Raw genomic sequence first — 27,462 nt, forward strand, 5'->3', positions numbered from 1 at the left:
ATGATTTCAACCCAGCTCAATTTTTTAAAATGTTCTTAAATCTTGGTTTTCCTGCTTTATAAGCTAACCTATTTTCTCCAGCTTTGTGACCTCCCCACCTTTGATAAGTAGTTCTCCCTCGAGTTAATCTCAAGCCAGTAGTAGACAGGAGACAGCTGGAACCTCAGTCAAGTCTTCCTCCAGATGACGTTATCAACACGCTTAGAAAGCAGGTTTACTCAGCTATGCATCTGCCTAGCTGTGCTATCACCAACCCATGCTACCTGTCTTTGCATAAGGATGTCATTAGAAATTGTCAAGAGACTTCCTGAAACCCAGGCACCTGGTGTGTGTGCTGTACATCCTCCTCCTTGCCTCTGTTCCACTGAACCTATTTCTCCAAGTAAAAGGTTCCCTGTTTGGGTGTTTTTCACACATCATTCTTTAGCTTTCCTGACACACTGCACCAAACATCCCATCCACAGATCTACAGAATCCACTTACATGTAGTTTTTCTGGTTAGTTCTGCCTCCTTCCATTTTTCATAGCTGTCTCTTTAAAGCCGGTGACTATAAGGCTTTTGTGTTTTTTAAAAACATCATCTGGATTAATCATTGCAATTGATCAAAACAACATAAATATATCACAAAATTTGACAAGTATTAAAAATAAAATTTTACTGGATGTGCCACTTTAATCAGATGGGGCTTTCCCCACCCAAGTAGTTCATGTACATTGAAAATATTACTCATTGCTAAATAAGACAGGGAATGGCATCGATTCTACTCCTATTTTTTATTTGTATAGATTAAAGCACTCTCTGCAAAATTTATTCACGTCAATAGGAAAATGGGAATAGGAGTTCTGTTACAGCAATGTCACCTTATTCTATGAGTACCTTCTTAGCGATACACCATAAGTAATCATTTTAAATTTTTAATGATTCATCGTTTAAAAACTTGATTAGGCCAATCTTTCACTTTTTTTTTTTTTTAAGCAAAAAGAAACTTAGAAAAAAACCTGCATTAGAAAAAGATCTGTTACCTAGTCATTAGAGTCCTTCACTTTCTCAACCTTGATACCGCATTCTGAATGGCCCCTTTGCTGGGGTGAAGTACCACTGTAAGATTTAGAACAGGTGAGATGTACACCTGTGGGTTGTAACGTGGGCAAAGGGCAGTTGGGAAGGGGAAGGAGGGAGAGAATCAATTACAGAACGTGAGGAAGCTCCAGAAGACCACGCTACAGTGTAAGCAGTCATGCGGCCACACCTATGTCTTTTGGAGCTGTTTCCCTGGAATCCAGGGTATGTCTGCTTATCTCCACCTTGGCCATCATTAGTGCTTATGAAAGCCCAGGAGATATGGTCATGTATTTTTAAGGTCCCTATAATTTTTCTGGTTCCAACCAGATTCTTTAGTTACAGAAGAGAACTTTCCCTCAGTTCTCTATTTGCCTTTCTATTTTCTGAGCAATGAAAAATGTGTCAATAAAGCAAGGAATGGATCTCACAGTCTGCTTCTGGCAGCAGGACTCTCTAGAAGTGAGGATGGCTCTCCATCACCACTCTGCCTGCCTCTGAGCCAGTATTTCGTCTTTGTTCTCATCATCCATATATCTTCCTCCTTCCCTCACGTCCTTGGCTTGGTACACAGATACACATCTTTATACACAATGTTGCTTCTCCACCATTTAATTATATCCACTTAAATCCAGACAAGGCACCCATGCCCTCCACTGCAACAGAGTTATCCATTCCATCTCATCAAATCAGAAGAGGTGGATGGCTTTCTTCATATTTTACAGAAAGGAAAAGTGAAAGTCAGATTACCCAAGGCACAGAGCAAGCTGTAGAAGACCAGAAACGAAGGCAGGGTCTTTTAGCTTTCCACCTACACTCTCCCACCTGATTTCATCCCTGTCAAACAAAGATAATGATGGTTTAAGACACCAAAGGCACAATGTCAACTTGAGGAAGCCTTAAGTGACAACGCACTGAAGGCTGTGTACTGCCTGGAGCTTTTTACTAAGTCCACCTGCATGTTGAAGGCACAGCACAGGGCAGGCTTAGGAAAGTCCCCCAGCATGCAGAGTTGGAAGACAGAATACAAACTCCTAAAGGCCTCTTATAAGTCACGAAAGTTATCAGCAGCCAAAGAATGATGACCAACATTAACAAGTATAAACAAACGGGAAGTGAGAACTTACTGTGTCCCCGATCTTCAGGCCTTCACACTTCCTCTGACCAGGGTAAGATACACCATCCTGGCAGGTAGCAGTGAAGAAGAGATTAATATCCTCAGGCTGATCCCAGACGGACAGCTCCACTTTAGACCGGATGCTCTGAACAGAGAGAGAAGATGAAGCCAGAACCACTTAGTAAAGGCTGCAGCCAAGATGTTCTCCACACTGGTTCTCTGATGCCCACAGGGCTTCCTTTAACTCCGGGATCTCAAGCCAAGGCAAGAGCCAGTGGGCTAGGTTCACTGCCCCTTCCTCATCCCTTTCGTCCTCTCCACACCCACACACCATCCTACTAGCCCTGGCCTGAGGTCTCCCTCTGTGAGCTCAGAGAAGTTGCTAATGGCCCACCTGCCATATGATAATCTCATCTGCTTCCAGGGGTCATGCTCTGTTCCTGCTCCTCTCTGCAGAGTCACCCCATCCTCACCCTCAGCTTCAGACAGCGCCTCAAATCTTGCCGTGCGCGCCCCAGACGCTGGGCCTTTGCACGTGCCTGGGATAATGTTCCTTTGCTCAGCTGCTCTTCTCTCTCCTCCCCCCGCCCTCCGTCAGCTCCCTATCTTCCTTCCCCATCAGCTCAGCAGGTACCTCAGATGAGGTCCAAATTCATGAGCTCTGAACTACATTCTGAGAGAATAAGACCTTATATGTAGATTATGTTCTCAAGACAATGGATGAAGCAAAAATCAAGCCAAAGTTATCCGACAGATTAGAAAAAATAAAAGACTAAAAATATCAAGTGCTGGAAATGAGTTGGAGCAACTGGGTGCCTCATACCCTGCTTGTGGGAGTGTGAACTGGTACAACCCCTGAGAAAAACATTAATAAGCAGTACCTACTAATGCTTAGGTCAACCTTAGACAAGCAATTTACACTAGGATTATATCCAACAGAGATGTGTACTGACCAGAAAACACGTACGAATGTTCACAGCAACACTGTCTGTAACAGCTAGAAACTGCAACTACCCAAATGCCTATCAACAGAACACTTATTTTTTTCAAATTATGGTGTGTTCATGTAGAATATCACATAGTACAAGAATGAATGAAATATGACTACATGTCATGACATAGATGAATCTCATAAATATCACACAGCCCAAAAGAAGCCAGATGCAAAAGGCATACATATTCTATGATTCTATTTATATGAAATTCAAAAACAGGCAAAACTAATGGTTACCCCCAGGGGATAGTAATAGAAAAGGACATAGGGGTTCTGGATGCAGTAATATTCTGTTTTTTGGCCTGGGTGGTTCTACACTCGGGTGTATTTAGTTTGTACAAAGTCTGTACAATCTTCTGTATGTCTCCAAGTTTAAAAAATTGACACTGAGAATCTCTAAGGAGGATGTACTTTAGAGACAGAGGCCAAATGAAATAACTGGCTTGTAGTTAGGGCACATCTTACAAAAAGAATTTTTTATACACTAAATACACTCAGAATAGCAGGATGCACATACTCCGAGAGACACATGGACACCCCGCCAGATCAACTGACAGCCCTTCAGACTCCCACCTCCTTCTCAGGTGCACTCCAGGGAACAGGGCATTGGAGGGAATGGCAGGCAGAAGTGCCTCCTGCTCTCATGGGGTTTCTTTTCTTTTTTTCTTTTCTGCTGAGCATGTAGTGTTAAACTTGAATTAGTTAAATATGCAGTTTTCCCAACACATTAACAGCTTGTTGAAAACACTCTCTGCAAAAAATAGTCTCTCCCTTTGCAACAAATTGTCTTAAGTGCTTCTACAACTCTAAAAATACTCTCTCTTAAATCCACTTCCTCTCGTTAGTGCCAGCCTCCACTGGCAGAGGGCTTCCAGAGCGCCACTCGGCACACACAGCTCTCCTGCTGTTCACAAATCTGTTCTCCCCACTGAGCTGTGAATTTCAAGGACCATATCATATTTCTCTCTAGGACTGAACACAAGCTTTTGCTGAATGGATGGATGGATGGATGGATGGATGGATGTTTTAACAGCAGCTATGGTAGGCAGCTCAGGCCTACTGGAAGAAACTTAATTTTTGAGAGACAAGGTAAATTAAAAATTATATATATTAGGGCTTCCCTGGTGGCTCAGTGGTTGAGAGTCCGCCTACCGATGCAGGGGACACAGGTTCGTGCCCCGGTCCGGGAAGATCCCACATGCCGCGGAGCAGCTGGGCCCGTGAGCCATGGCCGCTGAGCCTGTGCATCCGGAGCCTGTGCTCCGCAACGGGAGAGGCCACAACAGTGAGAGGCCCACGTGCCAGGAAAAAAAAAAAATTATATATATTAAATGCAAATAAATGTGAGGATGAGGCAAAACAGTTTATCTTTAAAGGGCTAGGTAGATCGGAGCTATTTAAAAATTACTTGGGATCAGTCTCATGAAATATGATGGCCCTGTGGCTCACAAACAAGACTTTGGGAGAAAGCATCAGCCCTTCCCATCAAGATCTGCTGAAGCCACCACCCGGAAGCATTAATGGGGAACTCGGTGGAGGGAGAGAGAGCACTGGGGACTGGGACTCCCATTCAATGAATCAATAACTGTAACAGATGGAAACAGAATCCTATATTCTACTTCTGGCCGTGAGACCCCCAAGTTTTGTGTTCAGATCTAAAGTTTGTATTATTCCTGATCCCCATGTTGTCTCTGGAATCAGAAACCCTTAAGATGTTAGTGAGGGTAGGAACTGTGGAGAGATTATTCAGTTCAAACCTCCCATTTTATGGAAGTGGGAACTGAGGCCAAAGAAAGGGCCTTATCCAGGGCCACTCAGCTGCCAGGGGCAGGCAGGACCAGAACCGGGCCTTCTGGGTCTCCCGGCAGTGCTCTCTGTAGTCACCAGACCGGGCCCTTCTTTACTCGGAAACTGGCTCTGATCTTGGAGTGCAGATGGTCAGGTTGTATCCTGGTTGAGTCAGTCTCCCCTCAAAGATTATGAGCTCCTGGAGGGCAGGACTGTGTTCTGTTCACTGTTTTATTCCCACCGTGTGGCATGATGCCTGCCATATGTTAGGCAGTATTTATTTGTTGAACAAATGAATGAAATGGATGGAGTACAGGATACAGCAGAGGATCAAAGCCACAGCCAGTGCAGTTCTGATGCATGAAAACTTTTGTGTCATAAGATAATTATGTGAAATTCAATTAATTCCTACCAAATTTGCTTCTGAACATGATTCCTTACTCCTCACCCTAGGACAAGAAGACAACGTCAAGAAGTTTAAAGGCTATTAAATATTCAGGCTAGGTCCCATCTGCAATTGCTTTAAGTCAGGCCAGCTGTGGAGTGGGTGGGAGCAGACTTCATGGCAACAACAAAAAGAGAAACATGTGCTCGGAGAGGAGGACTCTGATGTCACCCTCCACATGGAGCTCTAGTGGTTTCCAGCTCATTCTTTTCCTTCCCACTCTGAAAAGGGACCCCCCCCGCCATGATTTCTCTCTGAGTCCTACCCCCCTTTGTCAAGGTGACATAATGCTGGTGTGTGTGTGTGTGTGTGTGTGTGTTTGCACACACCCAGGGCCCTACCTCCGAGCTCTGGAAGGGAACCTCTCGCCAGCACCCACTATACAGCAAAGCTCCACGCTGGTGATCTCTCACAATAAAGAAGTTGGCACAGCAAGAAAAAATGTAGAAATCGAAGCCCAGAGGTGAACGTTTCACACAGTGAAAGCCAAGAACGACAGACTCGATTCTACGAGATGTTACGTTAAACGTGCCCTTTCCGTTTTGCTCCCTCCCCAGCCTAGAGTCACACCATGGCCATTTCCGCTGTTACCTGTGCTCTGCTGCAATCCTCTCAGGATGTCCCCACGGACGGTGTGCCAACTATAAGTGAGGTAGAAGTCAACCCCAAAACACAGAGGTGGCAAGGTGACGCAGAGAAACACAAATGGTCCCATGAGAGCTGTCCTTGGACCGTGGCCGGGGAGAGGAGCAGGTGAAAGGACAACCAGAGCCCCTGCACGGGCCAAAGCGCACGTGTGTACGCACGCGCGCACACACACACACAGGCCTGTGCAGGCCAAAGTGCACGTGCACACGTATGTACACACACACACAGAGGCCCATGCAAGCCAAAGTGCGTGTACACACACACACACACTCAGGCCCGTGCAGGCCAAAGTGCACGTGCGCACGTACACACATACACACACACACACACACGCCCATGCAGGTTCAAATCCAGAAGTATGGGCAGCTGAGGCCCAGCCCGGGCCTTCCCGTTTGCCAGAAAGGACGGCAACTAGCAAACAGGGTGCTAATCAACGTCAAGCACCAACATACCCCCAGCGCGGCTTCCACCAACTAGACTTTGCTCTGAATACCTTGCTGCTTCTATATTTAATATATTTCTTTAAATTTCCACTGAAGGAAAGGGCAGAGAAGTAGGGAGTTACCAAGGGTCCCGACTTTTTAGGGTGATGGACACATTCACGGTCTTGATGTAGTGATGGTTTTCACAGGTGTGTACAAGTGTCAAAACTTATCAAAATATACACTTTAAATCTGTACACTGTATTGTTGGTTAATTATCAATAAATCTGTTTTCATTTTCCAATGAATCTGCACAGTCGTTGTAGATAGTATTCCAGAAACGCCCATCTTAAAGGCTGAATTTCACACGTTCACTCATGAGTCACACGTCTCATTTCCTAACGTGTTCTCTTACAGACACACCAGTTTAACTCAGAGTCCAGCTACGGTACTAGATTCCCAAAGGTCCTCAGGCGGCTCATGCCAGGTTCCAAACGCAGTTTCTTCCTGGAATAGACCCCCTTCTCTACTCTTCTGGTTCCCAAATCCTCAGCCGCAGAAAGGGCTCCCTGCTCCTCTCCTGACCTCTGCCTAAACCCAGGCCCCTGGATTTCCATTAAGAAAACGAATTTATCTACCATGAATCCTGCTCAGGGCCAATGCAACGTGCCTCAGAGGGAGAGCAGCACTGAGCGTTTATGAGATCCCGCCCAGGGAACCACCACCACTGTCTCGTGCACCCTGGTCTTCAGTGGACCTACACATGGGTATGGACGTGCAAACTGCTTGGCCGCACAGAACGCTGACTGAGCAGAGCGCCTTTTCCACTTCTGGTGCATGCCACCCCGCCAGTTCTACAGAACTGGGTGTCACGATGCCCTCCTATATTAAAGTCACGAGGAGCAGGGCCCTGGGCCTTCGGCAGGAAACGCTCCGGGGGGAGCCCCAGAGCTCTGTCAGCCACCCAGGAGTTCAGAACTCAGGAGCTGACCTAGGATGGAAATGCTGGGGGGTGGCTCCGCCCCAGAAACCCAGGAGAAATCCGCAGCCCACGCCAAAGCCCAGGATGTGGTTGCCCTTCAGCCATTTCTTCCCCAAAGGCCCTGGCTTGGCAGGAGGCAAGCACTGGTCACTGCACTGTTGACAGCGGGTCCAGCAGCAGCCCCCTGCTAACCCAGGGGTCTCCAAGCCCCGGGACCCCAGCAGGACAGAGAGAGCAGCCCAGGGTAGGCCTCCGGCTCTCGCACTGACTCCTTTGTTCCATGTCCAGAGCTTGAGGCCCAAGGCATCACGGTGACGAGTGGCCCTCGGGACGGGGGTGACTTTGGGTAGGCCCAGCCCCCCGCCGACACACACGCTTCTCAGACTCCCTCAGCATGTCAGCTTCCACTCACTGTGGGAATCTGAAAACCGCCAAGTGTAGTTAACCTGGAAATCTGGTCTCACTGGGTTCTGAGGTGGCCACTGGATACGATGAGGATTAAAGGTCAGAGATCGGAAAAGAGGATGTTAGTATGTGGGGAATAAGTTAGGAAAGGAGAAGGAAGTCTAGTTCCTCGCAACAGGAAGTTCCCGGAGTGAGGAGGATCAGAGCCTGGGTGAGAGGAAGAGGATCCTCAGCTGCACAGAAGGTGGAGGTGGGGAGGAGGACAGAAAAGCAGCCACAAATCCTCACTGCTGCCCACGCACCGCCTTCAGGACACTGAGGCTCCAGGAGACCAGGTGAGGGCTGGGAACCCCCAAGCTCTGGGTCCCCCGTGGCGAGGGCATTACCTACGGCTCCTGGTCTAGCCGAGCAGTAACGCAAAATAAGGCTGCATCAGTAGGGTCACAAATTCAACCGGAAAGGCAGAGCTCCAAATACACATATGTAAATCAGTCATGGGAAAGTAAGATGGTTTTTCTAACACACATGTGATATCAGAGTGGTTAATCACACTCCCAGGTTAGCCCACATGTCTATTCTATGTAAGTTCAGGACTAACAGCACTCCTTAAACTAATTTTCCTCTATGTAGAACTTTGTTTTAACAGGAAGATGCACTCTGAATTCCAATTTGGGAAGTACCAGGCCTCATGAGGGGCTGGCTGGGCACTGGAGGCCTTGCAAGGAGGGGATAGCTGAGGGCACATACTTCCCAGCACAAGAAAATGTGCTTGTCGTTTTCTAGAGAAAAGGTAGGTCTGAGTCAAATACCTCCTGGGTGATAGAAATTGAGAGGAAGGAGGGTAGGAAGGAAAAAGATTTGGGAATCATGGGTGACTGGCTTGGGATGTGGCAGTGACTGCTAAACTACAGCCTTAAGTGCTGTACTTAGTAGCAGAGCCAAGTTAACAGGATGGGTTACAAAAGCACAGAATTTGGGCTTCCCTGGTGGCGCAGTGGTTGAGAGTCCACCTGCCAATGCAGGGGACACGGGTTCGTGCCCCGGTCCGGGAAGATCCCACATGCCGCGGAGCGGCTGGGCCTGTGAGCCATGTGCTCCACAACGGGAGAGGCCACAACAGTGAGAGGCCCGTGTACCGCAAAAAAAAAAAAAAAAAAGCACAGAATTTAACAGGCCCACTCAGGTTTCCTCTGAGAGGACCTGATTACAATCAGACCCTAAGTGTGCAGACTCATTCTAGTCTGCAGGTCTATGTGGAGCTCCAGAAGCCTGGGGGATTTCAGTCCGGCCCACTGGGAGGCGAAGTCAGTGTGTGTGCTCCTCACTTCTCACCACGGGGAACACAGAGGCCTGAGTCCACCTGAGTCCACACCAGCTCCCGGAGCCTCAGTGGGAGAGGGTGGGGGAAGAAACCAGTGACTTACGTTGTATGCATTGATAATCAGTTGAATTATATTTTTGGAGTCTCCGTGTAATATCTCCACCGTTGTTCCAGGTATCAGGGCTGTAAAATTCTTGGGGGGAAAAAAAAAGAAAACAAATGAGCCCATTTTGCCCTTCCACACTGTCAAAGAGTGAACACTGCCCTACTGAGCTAGAACAGTCAGGGCCCCCAGCACTGATTCTGCCACTCTCTCACACCGTAAACTAGAGAAGATGCCACAAGCAGAGGTAAGAAGGCGGCAAAAGGGAATGGAGTTGTTGCAGTCAGTTGTGGAATCTTGACTCTTGAAGGTCTGAGGGGAAAGGGTCTGACAAGATCTGTTCCTAAAGTATAATGTCATCTTCTTCTTGGAGACCCCTCCTCTCTGGCATGTAATGGACAACTCTCTGGAATTCCATCCTCTAAGGTCAATATATTCTTGATGTTCTTGCCCCTCTCTCCCCTAGACTACACAGGCATTCCCAGGTTCAGTTCAAGGATGCCCTCGACCTGTCCAGCAGGAGTGAAAGGGGAAACTTTTCTAAGGGTCTCAAATACAGCCTCTTTTCCTAGGAGGGAAATGAATGTGAATGGTGCCTTCCCAAGGAGGTCTGGTATCTCTGGGTGAAGTCTTTGGCAAAGTAGGCAGCCTTGAAGTGGCTGCCTTTCCTCTTTCACTTGTACGAAGGCCTGAGTATGTCACTTACTAAAGTGACAGAAATAGCTAGAAACATCCGCCACCCTCAGCCTGCCTTGGACTGGATATGCCTCCCAAGTGAGAGGTCCTTGGTTCCGAGCAAGGCTGGCTTAAGCCAAGGTAGGTGTCTTCCCTCCTGAAGCATCCGGTAGCATTCTCAGTACAGTCTGTGCAACTGACCTCTAAAAATGGTATTTGTAATTGGATATGTTCTATCCTGCTATCTTCACTAAACAATCTCCTTCCCTTGTTTTCATCTTCTAAAACTGATTCAGACTAAAAGAAGATAAAGAACTCAAGAAGGTGTAAGTGGCATTTTATCAATGATTATCTCAGGCAGGAGCAGTATAAACACACCATCAGGCAAGGGTTCTTCTGTGGATATTTAAGAGCAGTAAAGAGAGGGGAGGGCTTCCCTGGTGGCACAGTGGTTGAGAGTCCGCCTGCCGATGCAGGGGACATGGGTTCGTGCCCCAGTCCGGGAGGATCCCACATGCCACGGAGTGGCTGGGCCTGTGAGCCATGGCCGCTGAGCCTGCGCATCCTGAGCCTGTGCTCCGCAGCGGGAGAGGCCACGGCAGTGAGAGGCCCGCGTACCACAAAAAAAAAAAAAAAAGAGAGAGGGGACAGGGGTTGGCTGTTCTAGAGGTGGGGATTAATTTCTCATAACCTCTCAATTCAAAAGATGTCAGAGGTGAGCTGGGCTTCACACCTGGCTCACACGAACACTCCTTGAGCAGCCTGGAGGAGAGTTCTAGTGAAAGGCAACTTGCCTATGATTGTGGGAAAAAGCACATCCACGAGGGAAATGTATAATGGTGGCCCATGGGATGACCCTGGAAGAGTCTCTCTTAGACAAGGCAGACTCACACACATACTGCTCTGTTCACTCAAGACACGTATTGTTTTCTTCGGAAATTCCTGTCCCAAACTAACCCACTGGTCCCCCGTACTCTGCAGGAAGGCGTAAAAACTCTGGACTGTGGAACTGGTGATGTAGCCTGCCTAGATGCCTAGTTTTCTTTCTGTACATTTTCATTTTATATCATCCTTCCCTGTTCCCTGGGTGTTTCCATTTCATCATCTGAAAAACTATTTCCAAAGTTCTTCTCATTACCAAATTAGAAACCATATGTTTAACTTCCTTGGTATGTACTGCTATATGAACGCTTAAGAGCTTCCTTAATACTATTATTTTCCAGTAGATCAGGACAGGGCTATATTGCACCCTCCTCTGGATCTCCGCCCACATAGAACAGGGCTGTTAACACTCCTCACCCGGCCTCCCCACACTTCACCTGACCCCACATTCCAATCTCCCATTCATCTCAGGGTCAGCAGGGCCCCCAGATTCAGGCCATCAGCCTCCCTCACTCCCTCCAGGTGTACCTTGTAGAGCATATAATGGTTCTTCGTCACTGCAAAGATGAGGTTGATGTTGTTTTCTGCCAATTTCTCTCCAAGCAAGGCAAGGGATGGATAGTCCTAGGGCCAAGGCAGAAGTCAAGGTTGTAACAGTTCTCGCAGGCTGACACACGAGCACGTGGCTCCAACGTGCACTCAGTAACTCTTCACTTGCCATGATAAGCATCTTCCCCTGGCAGCACCTTAATAACCACGCCCCCTCGGCAGCTCCTTACTGAGAAACTGTAGGGGGGATTCTCCAAGAAAGGACCTTCTGGCACCTACTAAGCTAGACTCACTCCTCCTACTCCTCCAACCCAGAATAGAGAAGTGATGAGTGGAGGTTTCCCACACTTGGTCCGTGTTTCCATCCCTTCGGCAGGAATGGGGCAGAGGGGGCAAGTCCCCAAAAGGAGAGCCACCACGTCCGACCACCTACCATCAACACCTGTTATCTTCCCTCTCTTCCCTAAGACTTATCTTCCTGATCTCCTTGCCCTATTTTTCCTTTTCCTATGCCCAATACTGGGCCTGCCAATGTCCCCTACAGGTTCTGCTCAGTCCTCTCATGGCTCAGAATGGGCAGAAGAGGCTGCTGATATTTGGACTAAAAGTTGGGCTTTGGTGGGGGAGGGGTGCAGAGCAAGAAGGGAGGGAGGACACCTCGAAGCAGCTTAGCAATGCCGGGAGGATTTTACGGGCTGATGATGGATGCAGGGGTCCTCATCGGTGAGTTCTACAGTTATCAGGTTGTATAGTTACGAGTTTTTTTTCCAGACTCCATTACTCTTGACCACCTCTTAAAACTGGAGAAAATGGGCTAGTCCAGCAAGAATTAGAATTTCTCTCTAGCCAGACACCAGAATGGGTTTGGGAAGGAAGAGGGTGTAGATTTTGGGAGGAAAGAACTGTACAGCAAATGTGGAAAAATCTTAATTGTTGGGTCTGGTTGATAGTTAGTTAGAGTCCACTTCACTGGCCTAGTATATGTTTGAAATTCTGCCTAAGTTCTGTTTAATCGCATGGCCCCAGTGACAGGCTACCGGGAGTGGAAGGTCCTTGGGGCTTCTCATCCCATGTAGGACACCTGCCACCCCACCCCCGACACTGATGGAACTCAGGGCATCAGGAAACCCATTTCTAGAAGTCAGGAGGTCTTGTCTTCGCGGGTCTTGCCCCATAACTTCTATCCCAGTTTCTGGCTCTGCTGGAACACAGTCCTCTCCCTCGTGCAAAATCACCTCTCCCCTTTGAGATCCATTCTGTCTCGCCAGGTCACCTCTTCCCTCGACTAAACACTCCCCATGTGGGGGCACAAAAGCAGAGAGATGAACCAGCTACAGAAATCCCTGAGAAATGTTCTAAGTTAACGACGAGGAGAAGTTCTAGAAGCCCAGTTGGAGAAGATGGAGTAGAGACCCAGTCCCAAGAACGGGGTGGAAAGTCAGTGAGTAGAGGTCCAGAGGAAGGTGGCAAAGGCCGGTGAGGCCTCGGACCACAGGCGGGGTGGTGGGAGCGGTGCTGGGGTCCCCAGTCCTCACCATCTGGTTGGAGGCAGTGTACTCGTTGGCCTCATTCAGGTGGCACTGGCCGTCGTGAGGCTGCACCAGGCCCCCCAGCTTTCCATCCAGCGCGATGTGGGGCACGTCGTCCGTTGTGAACACCAGCAAGTGCAGCGCGTCCTTTCGCCAGCCGATCTTCTCCTGAGGGACAGAGGTTGATGGGTGTTAGGCCTTCCTGGCTGCCACCCAAGCCTGCCCTGGGGCATCCTGCCCCTCCCTGCTCGACTCTGTACCTGACAGCCACTCCCCTTGGACGCCTCCCCTTTTAGCCTCCCCTATAGTTCCTTCCGCAGAGCAGCCTTTAGCCCCCCAACCTCCCTTCAACACACTCGGCTGGCTGCCCTTGTCTAAGATGACTGGTAAGTAACCACTTCAGTCCCCCAATTAGACACGAATCACTCACAATAGAGTGCTCAAATGACCAACAGACAGATATGTCTCTGGAGGATTTGAGAAAACCTGCCATCTTTCTGGCAGAAGTAAACCACTCCAATCATGAACTGAACTACTCTGGTAGTTAAGGTCAATCAGATTAGCTCTTTTCTCCCTTTACTGCTTCACTGTATGGAATGTATCCACTCTTCAGACAGAGGCACGGCTCAATACGAGCTCTCTTGCAAGGGAAGGACTCTATTTTTTCATATTTAGACACTGTGGCCCCGATACTACACAAAAACACTCCCAGTCATTACTAGTAGGAGCAGCTAGACCCTGATACAGGGCAACAAAAACTGGGATAGGGTTGCCTTCATACCAGTAGTGAAAGAGCATCCCCAAATACGTGGGTAGCAGGATGAATATAGGAAGGGTTTAAACACTGCTGAGGTATCTACACATGTACACTTGACACTGAAATAGGAGACTGGATTCACAGACTTTACAAGTTAAAAGCTATCACCTTATGGCAGATAAGGGATTGAGGGTATCATCCTCTCTTTCTTATCGCCACAATGATGGATAAAACAGCCTTCAAGAGCTATGATATTTTCTCATTTGCTCCAAAAGCAGCGTGGAAATAAGTCACAAAAAGTCAGCATAACACAAGGAAGAAAAGGCAGTTTGAAAGGGAGCCAGGGAGGACTGAAAGCCAGGAGGCCAGCTGTGAGCAAAGAATTCACCTTTGGGGAATCAGTTTCCCAGACTCTCAATGTTCATCCAACAGACAATTACTGACTTCCTACCACATGCAGTCCCCATGGAAGGCACTGGGTCTAAGAAACAGCCTGTTCCAGACCTCAAAAAGATTGCAGTCTAAAGCAGAAACTAATAAAAAAAAATTAAAAAAAAAAAAAGATTGCAGTCAAGTGGAAACACAACTTTAACATATCACAATAAGCATGCTAATGAAGGTAAATACACTTTTAATGGAAACCCAGGGAGGAGGAGAGATGGCTTCCCAGGGCAGAGGAAATATCAGCTGAGCTGAAGGTGAGGAGGACCCTTCAAGGAAACTGGAAGAAGAAATGACAGAGGAGGCAGAATTTGGGGTGGGGAGTGGGTTGCTCTAGGCGCTAGTAAAGGCAGAGTGACGAGGCCGGGCACGTTTTCAGGACCCAGAAGGTCCCTAACAGAGATGCATTCTAAGCTGTGACAAAACTAATTTACGGTATTAGAAGTGGAGATAAGTGGATCCCCTTGGAGGCAGGACTGGGTGTCTTGGGAGGGGGTGTTAATAACTGGAATATATGAAAAGACAATGAAAACTCATCAAATAATTTTGAAAAACAACAACGAAGTTGGGGGATTCATTATCTAAGGCCAAGACTTATTACAAAGCTACAATAATTGAGACAGTGTGGTACTGACAAAAGGATAGACACATAGACCAGTGGAACAGGACAGAAACCAGAAATAGACCCACACATACGGTCAATTCGATAGAAGGTATTGGAATAATTAGACATCCATATGAAAAAAAAAAAATGAACCTCAACCCACAGCTCTCACTGTATACAAAAACGAACTCAAAGTGGATCATAGACCTAAAACTATAAAACGTCCGAAGGAAACAAAGGAGAAAAGCTTTGTGACCTTGGTATAGGCAATGATTTCTTAGATGATTCACAGGATAAAAATTTGATGAATTATTATTAATTATTTAATTTGACAAATTAATTATTTGAACTAATTATTCACGATCAGGTGGTGAATACATAGACAAACTGTAGTACATCTCTACAATGGAATACTATTCAGCAATAAAGAGGAACAAACTGCTGATACACACAACTCGGATGAATCTCCAAAGCACTAGGTTAAGTGAAAAAAGCCTGACTCAAAAGGCAACTTACTGCCTAACCCCATTCAGAAGTTATTCACGGAAAGACAAAAATATAGGGACAGAAAACAGATTGGTGGCTGCCAAAGGCTGAGTGCAAAGGGAAAGGTCAACAACAGACGGGCATTGGGAAACTTTCTGAGGTGACAGAAATTACCTAAATCTTTTTTTTTCATTTCTTTTCTTCATCTATATCTTAATTGTCGGGGTGGCTCTAAGACGTTATACCTAAAAAGGGTGAATTTTACTCTATGTAAATCATCCCTCAATACACCTCACTTTGAAAAACCCTTAAAGAAGTATATACATCTTTTGACTCAATGATTCTACCGCAGGAGACTGTATCTGCAAGAAGTATTCTGAAGTACGCACGGCAGTATTTTTACTAATAGTGACGAAACAGGAAAGAGGTGACTACCCTACCTGAATACGGGAACGGTTAAGTAAACTGAGATCTCTCCTTTCCACCATTAGAAATTATGTTCATTAAAAGTATGAAATTATGTGTAAGCACGTATAATATAAAGTGAAAAACAAAGAATACAGTACTGTAATTACAGTGTGATTACAAACTATGTAAGAAACAGGCATCACTCTCCACTAAAAAGAGAACAGAGACTGAAACAAAATATACCATAATGATGTTGGGATTGAGATTAGAGGCAGTATCTTTTTTTTTTTTCCCCCAAACTATCTTTAATAAGTGCTACTTTTAAAAGACTAGGCTTTGAATGCTGGCTCTGTCATTTAACTTTTTCAGCCTCCTTTTCTTCCACGCCAGCTTCTCAAGGGGCAGGCAGGAACCTAAGGAGGGTGACAGCAAGCAGAGAGAATAACGTGGACCTTGGAAACTTGAAAGTGGGCATGGGAGCTTTTTGTCACTACCAACTACCTGTGTAGCTTTGACCACAATTATTTAACATCTCAAAGTTTTTTCTTGTTAGTAAGACAGGAATAATAATACTTAACATTTATTGTTCACCTCCACTATTCCATCACATCTTCACTGCAACCCTTCTGAAGGAGGTAATATATTGTCATCTTGCAGATGAGGACACTGGTGTTCAGAGTCAGTTCATTAAGTCACTAGCCCAAGGTCACTGAACCAGTAAGGACCAGAGAAGTCAGATTCAGATGACCTGCCTCTTATCCACAAAGCTAACTACCCAATCACATAGGGAGAGCCTAGGGTGTGTAATAATTGAGATAGTTCATCAAAGTACTTGGCAAGCTCTCAACTAATGACTGCTGATCCAGGATAAATGTTTGTTGAATTGGAAGATTGCATCTGAAACAGAAATAGCTCCACAAATGAAGAGTAGCATGGCTTAATAATATTAGTTCTGTCTTCTCTGAAGTGGACTCTTGTTATGTAAGTGATGTTAACAAACTTGGCCCAGAGGTCGGGCTGCACAGAATGAGATGCTTATTCATTCACCCAGGCTTTTGGGCTTGCAGATTTTACAAGCACTGACTCCACAGAGAATTTACAATAGAAATAATTTTCCTACTGGCTGCTTGGACTATTTTGAAGTCTTAAGTTCTGTATCCACGATTGGGGCGGAGATCAGTAGTGGGAAAGTGGATTTTTTTTTTTAAAGGAATAACTACAGAATGGAGTGTGGCATGGGGGCCAGCATACGAGAGCTTTGGCACAGACAAGGCTGAGTTCAAGGGTTTGCTTTTGGAGACCCTAAGTCAGTCACTTCATCTCTCTCAGCCTCAGTTTCTTCCTCTGTAAAATGAAGATAATCCTACTTTGCAGGGTTGATCCTAGGTTAACAAGTATTTAGTACATAAGACACACTAAAAAAGGGGTCTATAGTTACTACTCTCAGACTAGTAATAACTTTTACATTCCTTCTCGTCTCCTTTTGCTTCTTGATGTGTGAGGCTCCACGGTCACTACAGGGACCATGAAGGCTTGCATACCGAAAAGTTTAAAAGCCTTGTATTAATTAAAACCACAGTGAGATTCTACCACACACCTAATAGAATGGTTAAAAATTAAAAAGACTGGCCACATCAAACACTGAGGGAGATGTGGAGGAAACGGAACTGGCAGACACTGCCCATAGGGTTATAAAATGATACAGGTACTTTGGAAAACAGTTTAGCAATTTCTTAAAAAGTTAAACACCTACCACATGACCCAGCCATCCCACTCTTAGGGATTGACCCATGAGAAATAAAAGCATACATCCACACAGACTTGAACACATTTGTAGCAGCTGCATTTATAATAGGCAAAAACTACCAAATATCCAAAACAACCCAGATACCCATCTACAGGAGGATGAATAAACTGTGGTGTATCCACACAAGGGAATACTACTCAGTAACAAAAGGAGTGATCACTCCTTAGCACAGGTGACACTCAATAGCACAGATGTATCTCAAAACAGTTGTTCTGAGTGAAATAAGCCAGGCCAAAAAGAGTATATACTGGATTTCTGAGGTTTTAACAAACGCAAACTCATGTGTAGTGACAGAAAGCAAAGTAGTGGCTGCCTGGGGAAAGAGGGCAGGAGACGCAGGAGGGAGAAATGACAAAGGAGCACAAATACTCCTTTTTGGGGGGAGAAGGATATATGTTCGTCATCTTGATTACGGTGAATATATATCTCACAGGTATGTATAAATGTCAATATTTGTCAAGTTGTACACGTTCAATATGTGTAGTTTATTATACATCAATCATACCTCAGTAAAGTTTTTTTAAACAAAGGCTTGGTGTGCTCAGAAAGTCATTCAAATATAGTAAATTAGATGACCAGACTGAATGTCAATACTGTGCTGGGAATTATGCATATTCCTTTGTTTGGTGGCAGTGCCCACAAAGCAGCTGGGAGTGTGGGCTTGGATGAATGGCAAACCTCAGTTCATGCCCACATCTTCCCTCGGCTTGTCTTTGTGACATTGGGCATGTTAGTTAATCTTTCCCAGTCCCAGCTTCTCAGCTATAAGATAGAGATAATAATAGTATTGATAGAATAGGGTTGTTGAGAGGATTAAGCAATATGATACACAAGGAGCACACCCAGCTCAGTACCTGCATGTAGTAAACAGTCAAGAACTGACAGTGATTGTCCTCAGTATTTCCATGGAGCTGAAAATCTGTGACTTAAATCCGGAAACACATCATCTTATTTTTGGATTGTAAGGTTATGGGTGATGTTTATTTCCTTTCTGCTCTCTGCATTTTCTAAATTTTTAGATTGAATATATTCTCTTTTTATACAAAACTATTTTAAGAGAAAAAAAGACAGACTTATTTGTTTAGCTAAACTTTTCTCCAAGTCTCTGGGTAAAAACAAGATTTTTAAAAGCCAATCTCCTAAACATGACAGAGGTCAGCCCTCAGATGAAAATGTCATGGGTGGGCGGGACGGAAATGCACTGGACTCCGAAGCCAGAAATCCAGCATCTGGCCAAGGCTGCAGTTTACCTGCCTTCTCTCCAGTCAAATCTGCATCAAATCCACCACAAGGTCTGTTCCAGCTTTCCAACTCCCAGTTCCCACGTGCTCAGGTGAGCAATGGACACAGGTAACAGGACTCACCTCGTCTATTCCAGGCACTCAGTGTCTGGTTCCACAGCCCTAGTATGCCTCTCCGTCATAAATAAACAGGCATCCCCCTGGCCTCTCCTCTGGTCTTAATGCTCTCAGGGAAGGCATGCTCTCCCTCCCCAAGGAAACGCAGCCCCCAAATCCCACCCTCTCTGGAGCACCGTTCCATCAGTCAATTTCCTCTGCGTCCTTTCCTTGTGCCTAAAGATATGCTCACGACCCACTTCTAATAAACACTCTGTTTTTGACCCAACATCTCTCATCACCTGCCTCTACGACTAGAAGACTGGCTGCCTCTATTTCCTCTCCCCAGCTCCGTATAACCCGACTTCTCCACACCCCCCTACCGTCTCTCTCACCGGCGGCTCCCAGTCACCCGCCTCCTGCCCCCACACGCACAGTGGTTCTCTGCCCCAGCTGCACGTAAGGTCCTCAAGGGAGCTTCGACGATGCTAACGCCCGGCGGTTCTGATGTGACCTGCAGCCCAGCCACCGGGGCTTCTAAAGCTCCTGGGGGAGCCTACTGTGGCACCAAGGTTGAGAACCTCGAAGCTCGCGCTGAGGTCCTGCTGCCAGCCCCGCAGCCATCCTCTGGCCTTGCTCTCCGGCCTCTCTGCTGCCGACCAGGGCCTCCGTCGAGCCCTCCTGCCCTTGGCTTCCTGGACACCGCACCGTCCAATGCCCCCGTCTCCTATGGCTGCTAGCGGATTCCACCTCCTCTCCCAGCACTGGATGAGGTCAAAGGTAACACTGTCCCCAAGGAGATTTACCCAAGTGCCATGCATCTGCTTGGACAGCTCGCAATTAATTACCTCTCCCACTTGATCTCCTTCCTGAACTTTAGTCCCAGGTCTGGGCCAAAAGCCAGACGTGTCTGCCATCACCCAAAACTCAACTTCTCCAAAGCTGATGCACCATCTTCCACTCCAGGCTTCCCCATTGCTGACAAAGGGACCATCAAATGTCTTATCTAGAAAACTTAGAATTATCTTTTTCATCCTACTTCCCTGGTCCCACAGCAACACCCATCCAGTCCCGAACTGTCCATTCTGTCTTATAGTCCACTCCCATGACCTGTGTTGAGCCAGAGCCTTTGGGCAATGCTACGCGTTTTGCCCTCCTTTTCCTAAGCCCACTCTGGGGGAGCAGGCAAGGCCCAAGGCTCACCCCTCTCCCAGCCACCAGCCTGCCTTCTGCCACCCGAGGGTGATGTGTTCTGTGACCCACGTTTACTCCAGCTGTTCCAGGCGAATCACACACGTGCGCAGGAGACCATGCTATGTGAAAAGCAGCCGTCCACAGACTCTGGACACACGTGTCAGAAGTAATGAGTGGTGGGGGGAGCTGCCGCCAAGCCCAGAACCTCTGACTCCATCCATTCCCAGGAGGCAAACCCTCTGGTTTTGTACGGGCCACCAGTCCAATCTGTGCTGGGGCCAGAGATGACTTTCTCCAGTTGGAAGCTCAGTGGAGAACTTACCAAACTCTGCTCTGTCCTCAGAAAGCAGCAGAGATCTGGAGCTGACAGAAGAGAGGAAGGGATGTAGGGCCCAGAATAACAAAGAGCACTGCACCTGGCACATACTTGGCACTCCATAAGGAATGAGTAGTAAGTGGATACATGAACAAGATCAGGGTTGGGTAACAAGAAAACCTCCCTCACAATGTCCACAAGTCTTCAATCACGTCACTCCCACTGCCGCCAACTATTTAATATGCTTTGGAATCCAACAGACCTCTTCTTTTAATCACATAAATACGGGAAGCAGGAAGGGGCTAACTTAAGTGAAAATATTTCATCAAATCACCTGTCATGCACTGAGATCTGAGAAAACTAATGGGAATTGCAGAAAGGGTGGCAGCAGGGCCATGGGGATCATCCAACACAAGCTGCAGAAGGGTGGAGGAGGGGAGCGGGGCCAGGGCACTCAGTGGGATGGTTACTGGAGGCCCTGGGCAGCCAGGCCTGGAAGTCAGCCTGGGGAACCCGGGATCCTGAAATGGCAAAGAGAGAACAGTGGTCCATGCAAAGGGGAAGCAGATGGAGGTGGAAGACCAGGCCTTACAACCTTTGAGAAAATAAATATAAACTGGCTCCTCCCAAGAGTGAAGACAGACTTGCTGGCTTGTTCACCTCCAACATGTGGCCCCAGAGAGAGTGAAACGATGGCTAGGGAGTAAGGCTGTCATTTCTCTGTTACAGGACATGAAGCTCTGGCCTGTGCGGCAATTTGGTTTCTGGGGTTGGAACGAGTCACACGCAAGGGGCTACACGGTCTGACAAAGAGGAAGGTCACTCAAAGGCTTCCATCCTCCCCCGCCCACCTCCAGACTGTCCCTGGGTGCCCTTGAGCTGCCCCACCGCACCTGGACTTTTACCCACTTGGTAAGGTGGTTCCGTGGGGAAGCCATCGGGAGTGGAAAGCTTTTCTGGGCGCCAGCTCCAGGCAAGCTGAGCCTGGCACACAGAACGAGTGTGCACGGCAGAGTTCACGGTCATGGTGGCCAAACACAAATGCAGCTTAAGAGGGTGCGGTGAGGACCAGACAGGCTAGAAGGAGCCACTACAGAACAAAAGCACCAGTGGGTTACTGGGCAGAAAAGCTGCCTCAGAGGAAATAAGTAGCACCTGAAGTTTGGAAAAAACCTCCGAGGTTGGCTCATCCACGTTCCACTCGTGCAGGGATCTTTCATCTGGCACCTCCTCCACATGGGCCTGCGGTACCCACTCAGACTCACTGCCACATCTGGCAGCCTGCTCCACAGCTGAGCAGAGGTCTTCGCTAGAAATTTCTCCCTTGCCTTGAACTCAAACCTGCTTCCCTGTGGCTACTCTAGTTCATCCCCTGGAACAGCCCTCTTCTTAGTGATGTCTGAGGTTACGTAACACGCTTCTTGCTGTGGTGTCTCTCGTCTTGGTCAACCTTTAACCACTCCTCAGAGGTGTGGTTTCCAGCCCCGGCACCATCCACTCACCCCTCCCTGCTCTCTAGCTATCAGCGTCTGCCTTAAACACAGCCCCAGAGGCAGACGCAGGTCCCTGGGTGTGGTCTGGCTGCAGAGGAAGGCAGGGCTGGGACTGCGGCCTGCAGGCCCTGCAGCGCACGGCCTGTGTTTGGCAGCTGAATCTTCCGACAGGCTCACAGAAGCCTGTGGGTCCCAATATCCATGTCCTAGTGACTTGCTTATACACAGGAACCACGGCAGAGCATGACAAGTGTGAGAGGGAGGCTCAGGGATGCCCTGTGGGAGGGTGCACGGGAGGGCCTGGAACACCGATTCCTGGGAACCTGAGAAAAGCTGACGCCCCACCCAGCGGCCTTAGAGGACATGGGTGGTGGGGCCCACCCGAATACAGCCTGGCTCGTTTGCTTTGGCTTTCTTGTTCCGAGACAAGGCCCACAATACTCTCTCTGGTAAACAGTGTTCAATACAGGGGAGGCCTAGATCAGGATGCCGTTTCAGCAAGGACAGAAACACTAGCTTTAAATGACGGGGTCTCTGTTCTCGATGTCAGTCTAAGTTAAGTAAAATCGATGGCCACCCACACAGCTGGGTCCTCCAGCCGGGTGTCAACATAGCCCATGGGCCTCAGCTGTCACTGAAGAGTCACCAGCCACATGCTCCCTCACTGCGAAAAGGAAGCGCCATCTGAAAAAGTGTCACCATGGCGCTATCTGGGAGAGCTGAACAGCAGAACCCACGGTTCCGAGACACCGTGAATTTTGAATGAAAAGGGGGTTATCAGTGTTCCCGTGTCACAGATGGGGAAGCCAAGGGCAAAGACAAGCAGGCTCACTCAAAGGGCTAGGCTCCAGCAGCGCACTGACCTTGGGACGCTACCCGTGGTCTCCCTAGAAAACCCGGAGGCTGCCAGAGCCATGTTATAACTGTTTCTGATAAACAGGAAACTCTTAGTTCCAGAGTTCCAGAGAACAGCAGCGTGTGCAGCTGTCTTTCCCGGGACAGAGTCAGTCCTGGCTCTACCACTGGCAAACCGGGTCACATGGGAAATCGAAATGGTTCCTTAGAGGAGGACTTTGCCCTCTTTGCAAGCACACCCCTCCCACTTCTCCACTCCTGTGTGGCCACAAAAGACGGCAGGTTATCTAAGGTCAAGATTGAGAACTCCCATCTTTGGAGCCAGGAAGGCGGGTACAGTTCCATCTCTGGCTCTGTCATTTCCAGCTGTAAGACCTTCAAGAAGTTACTCAACCTTTCTAGGGCTGCTTCCTTATCAAAAGCAGACAGTACAACCACCTTCAAAGGATTAAGTAAAACAAGCCCCATGAGGTGCTTGGCATAGAGCCTGGCTCTCACAAAGCATGCAGCCAATGGTAATCAATAGCATCATCAGCACCAGAGCCTCAGGGCAAACACGGGGAGGCAAAGAGACCAAGGTGACCCTTGAAGGGGAAGAACATTGTGATTCAACCACTGGGTCCCACCAGGGCCAGACCTTCTAGAGTGTCTGTGCACTCCACCGGTACCTTAGATTGTCGTATAGGCATCTGTCGTCCAACTGCAGTGATGCTCCCGGGGACGGGAGCCGTGGCTCAGTCATCTGTGCAAGCCTCACAGCAGCTAGTGGGGCATCTTGCAGACTGTAAGTGCCCAACAAATTTCCAGAAGTCAAAACTAAAACACTCTGTACACTGACCTTTCAGGCAAGCACAGAGATAACAGGTTTGGGGGAAGAAATGAGGAAGGAAAGGGGGCTGACCTGATTAGCCAAGGGGCAGACCCTACAGCAGATCTGAGCCTGGGGACTAAGGAGTCCTGATTCCTACAATGCACTTAAGGAAAAATAAGGCTGAATTCTTTCTGTAATTTGCTTCCCCAATCATGTGGACATTCAAGCCTATTTCTGTCACTTTGTAACAGTAAACACATTCTCACCAGTAGTTTGTTTCTCCTGTTTCTGTCCATGCTTTGCAATGAAAAATCTTTTTTTTTTTTTTTTTTTGCAGTATGCGGGCCTCTCCCGTTGCGGAGCACAGGCTCCGGACTCGCAGGCTCAGCGGCCATGGCTCACAGGCCCAGCCGCTCCGCGGCATGTGGGATCCTCCCGGACCAGGGCACGAACCCGTGTGCCCTGCATCGGCAGGCAGGCTCTCAACCACTGTGCCACCAGGGAAGCCCATGAAAACTCTTTTTTAAAAATCTGTCTGTGGTTCAACTTAAGAAGGGCAAAAATGTCAATATTCCTTTCCTTAGGGAAAAGAAATCTCGGCCCATGACTCAGGATTTCGACATTCATCTAGAGCCCAAGCCCTAACAACATGCAGTAGAACATGTCTGACGTAGACTCTATGCAAGTCCAATCTGAACTAAAGAAAAACGTTTGTATATATGAGGCTGAACCATATGAGTTTTCTATTTTTGTAGGAGAAACTATCAATGGTCAAATATTAAATTTCATTGATAGTCACATGTCCATAATTTCACATGGTTCCATTTAATGTTTACAAATGAGTTGTTCTATTTCCTTTCTAGTGGATCTGAAAGCTCAAATCAAATCCGTGTGGATGGGGACTTTTTCTCATCTTTTTAAAATTTTCTTCACCATACCTGCCACTGAGCACTTACTGGGCACACAATAAACATTCCTGAGCTGGAAAGCAGAACCAGCAGCTGTGAGCGGGGCAGTGAAGCCTACAGCACAGCCCACGGGCAGAAGGCAGAACACGGACATGTCCCCTCCAGGGACTAAAACAGTCGAGTGATTCAAAAGTACACAATAAACCACAACCATGTGCAAAATAGAAAACCAGGGAGAACCTTTACCACCTCCGACAAAAGCACTGCCCGGTCATGGGCGGAGCGCCTGCATGCCCACCCACAGCCCCACAGCCTCCGGGGGCTACAGGGAAATCCAATGCTCTCACGGGCTTCACGAAGACACTGAGCCAGAGGAAGAGCAAGCAGGGTGGGTTGCATTAAGCCCCAGAAACTGTGGTGCGACTTGCTGGCACAAACGGTTCACACATGCCGAGACAGATAACCCAGACTGCATGAACAAAGGACTTACGGGGGGCATCCCCTCGGGGGGCATGAAGGCGTTAGGGGCCACTGCCTTCCTTGAGGAAAGAAAGGCAGTTTTCTACGTTGCTCAATTCATGCATGGAAAAATGACAAGTCTCAGGTCTAAAAGAAATCAGGCAACAAGTCGGAAGAAGCCAAATCAACTCCAGGGGAGGCTGGGCAGAGTGAAAACCTCACACAGCTAAGCCTGCCTCCAGGAATGGGGAATTCTCCACCCTCTCCTGGTATCTGCAGCAGCCCCTACCTGGCCTGGAGCTCAAGCCTGAACCAGGAGAGACAAAAAGCAAAATCAAGGGCTCTGGGCAAAGGGGCACAATGCTGTGACAAGTCCTTTGTGAAAAGGAGCACCGACCAGCACAGCTGGAGGGCATCCTGGACCTCCTCCCCTCCAGCCCCACCTCCCTGCAGCCTCCAGATGAGCACTCAGGCCGCCACAGAGCCGGTGAGTAGCAGAAGAAGCAGAGCTTGAATCGGGACAACAGGACTCTAAGTCCTCTCTGCTCTGCACGGCACTGTCGCTACTTCCCAAAGCACCTGGCACAGCGTAATAGACAGGGCTTGGGCTTTAGAATCAACTGGATCTGGTTCAAATCCTGGCTCCACCCCTTTCCAACAGTACGTAGCGTGAACCCTGTGACACTCAGTTTTCTCTCCTGTAAACTGGGGACAAGTACCACCAATACACTGAAGGACTGCTGTGAGAATCAGAGATAGTGTCTACAAACGAGCTGGAGCACGGATGACAGAAGAGCAAGGGCAGCCATCATTTTGTCTCCAGAGGCCCACAGAGTCTGCATTCCTGCAGAAAGTCTTGTTGGAGGAAGCTGTTCCTCCGGCCTCTCTGGGGACGTGGTCGCCATTTTAGATTAGGATGGTCTCGCCAGCCAAGGAATAAAGGACCCAAGCCACGCCAAGACCTTTTACTCAGCAATGCAAATTTACTTTGTTTGCTTTGAGACTTACTTATCCACCTATTTCTGAGGACACACACTGCTTTAAAAACTTAATAAATAATGCAAAATTAGATAATCAAGATTAAAACAGAAAGGATAAGAAGGATAAATGTTAGGGGGCTAGAAGATGAGGCCAAAAGGGAAACAGGCTGGGTTGCAGGGATCTGATTTTTCTGTCTGACGGGAGAAAGCAGCCCATAGAAGCCGTGTGGCCAGGATGTACCCAGCCAGGCTTAACTTTGCAGGGAACTTCTTTAACCTGAGAGCCATGGAAAGCAGCAAAGCCATGACTGACAACTCAGAGCTCCTGGACCACCCCGCCCTCTGTCTTCCCAGGGCACCAGCTCTCCCTATTTTGGGAGAACAGGAAAGCAGCCAAGGTTCCAGTCTGAACCACTCATCACACTTCCACCTATACATTTTCAGAATAAACAACTTAGATTCAACTTCTAGAAAAGTCCCAGGAGAGCAATAAAAGCGGTAATGGGAGAAACTATTATTCAGACCAAGAAAAAGTATAAACAAGTTTAATAATAGGTTTCGAGGTAAAGATAAGAAATTATGGGTCACAGCATTCCTCATCCCAACCCAGGCCGGTACAGCATTGGGGAAAATGCCTGCATTGGTGACAGAGAGGTTCCTTAGCTGTGGATACTCTTCGATGGCCTCTCCTAACAATGTGACCTGCTGGGGGGAAAGATGGCAACTCAAAACTTCCACTCGTGGAAGCAGTTTTACTTCCTAAATCGAATCCTAAGTAGAAACAGACTGTTCCCTTCTTTTTGCAAAAAGCAGCTTTCCAAGAAATGTAAAGTTGGCCTTGGGGGTGGGATTTAAGACCAGTCATGTGAGCATTCCATACCCCTAAGTCCCTAAAGTTGGTAACTAACAGTCCACCCCAGGGAAACCAGAGTGAGACTGAAATCAGAACAAAGAGCCTCCTGTGGGCTATGAAGCAGGCCTGTTATCAGCTCCGTCTCCAGGGCATGGGGTCAAAGGAAGCCGAGCGTGCACCGCTGCCGGGGCTACCCAGCCAGCTCCTGCCTGCATGAGACGCCTCTCCAACTGCAGAGATTACAGGCCTGCTGGCTCTGTCACATTCAGTTTTCAGGATTAAGAGGAAGGGCCTTTAATCTGGGCAAATCAGGAGAAGGCAGAAAATTCAGTCAACAAAGTAAGGCATGCTTAGGGCTTTTAAAAAAATTTTTTAAATCTAATTATCATTGAAACAAATGATATCTGGGATTTACTTCAAATAATGGGGAATACAATGGTTAGGAAGGCAAATGAAACAAGATTGGCTACAAATTGGTAACTGTCCAAGATGGACCATGGGTACATGGGATTTTCTTTCACTATTCTCTCTACTTCTATACGTTTGAAATGTTCCATTACAAATTTTAAAAATCATACGTTATTTATTGTGAAAATTTAAGTAAATAGAAAATAACACAAAGAAGAAAATAAAAACCACACCTAATCCTATCACCAGAGACAACTGCTGTTAACACTTTGGTCTATTTATTTCCAGTCTTTTCCATATTTTTCTTTCTTTTGTTTGCAAAATAGGGTCATACATCTATGCTGTTTTATCACTTGCTTTCCTTTCCTCTCTTAATTTATCTTAAGTATTATTCAAGTGCTCAAATATTCTTTTAGGGTGTGATT

The 27,462-nt window shown here is 47.5% G+C and overlaps 1 protein-coding gene across 3 annotated transcripts in view; it reads right to left on the reverse strand.

Annotated features, from left to right (window-relative positions):
- ITGB5 (integrin subunit beta 5) overlaps positions 1-27,462 on the reverse strand; it is a gene marked incomplete at its 5' end in the record, with an annotated part of 107,326 nt that overhangs the window by 35,831 nt on the left and 44,033 nt on the right. For 2 of the 3 annotated variants that reach the window (XM_079704556.1, XM_079704557.1), the window contains 4 exons: positions 2,188-2,322; positions 9,286-9,375; positions 11,371-11,466; positions 12,927-13,088. In XM_079704556.1, coding sequence (XP_079560682.1) covers positions 2,188-2,322; positions 9,286-9,375; positions 11,371-11,466; positions 12,927-13,088 — 483 coding nt within the window. The remainder of the gene's footprint in view (positions 1-2,187; positions 2,323-9,285; positions 9,376-11,370; positions 11,467-12,926; positions 13,089-27,462) is intronic. The other variant, XM_079704558.1, reaches the window with a different exon arrangement.

The sequence above is a fragment of the Hyperoodon ampullatus genome (genome assembly GCF_949752795.1).
Source record: "Hyperoodon ampullatus genome assembly, chromosome: 5".
NCBI classification, from domain to species: domain Eukaryota; kingdom Metazoa; phylum Chordata; class Mammalia; order Artiodactyla; family Ziphiidae; genus Hyperoodon; species Hyperoodon ampullatus.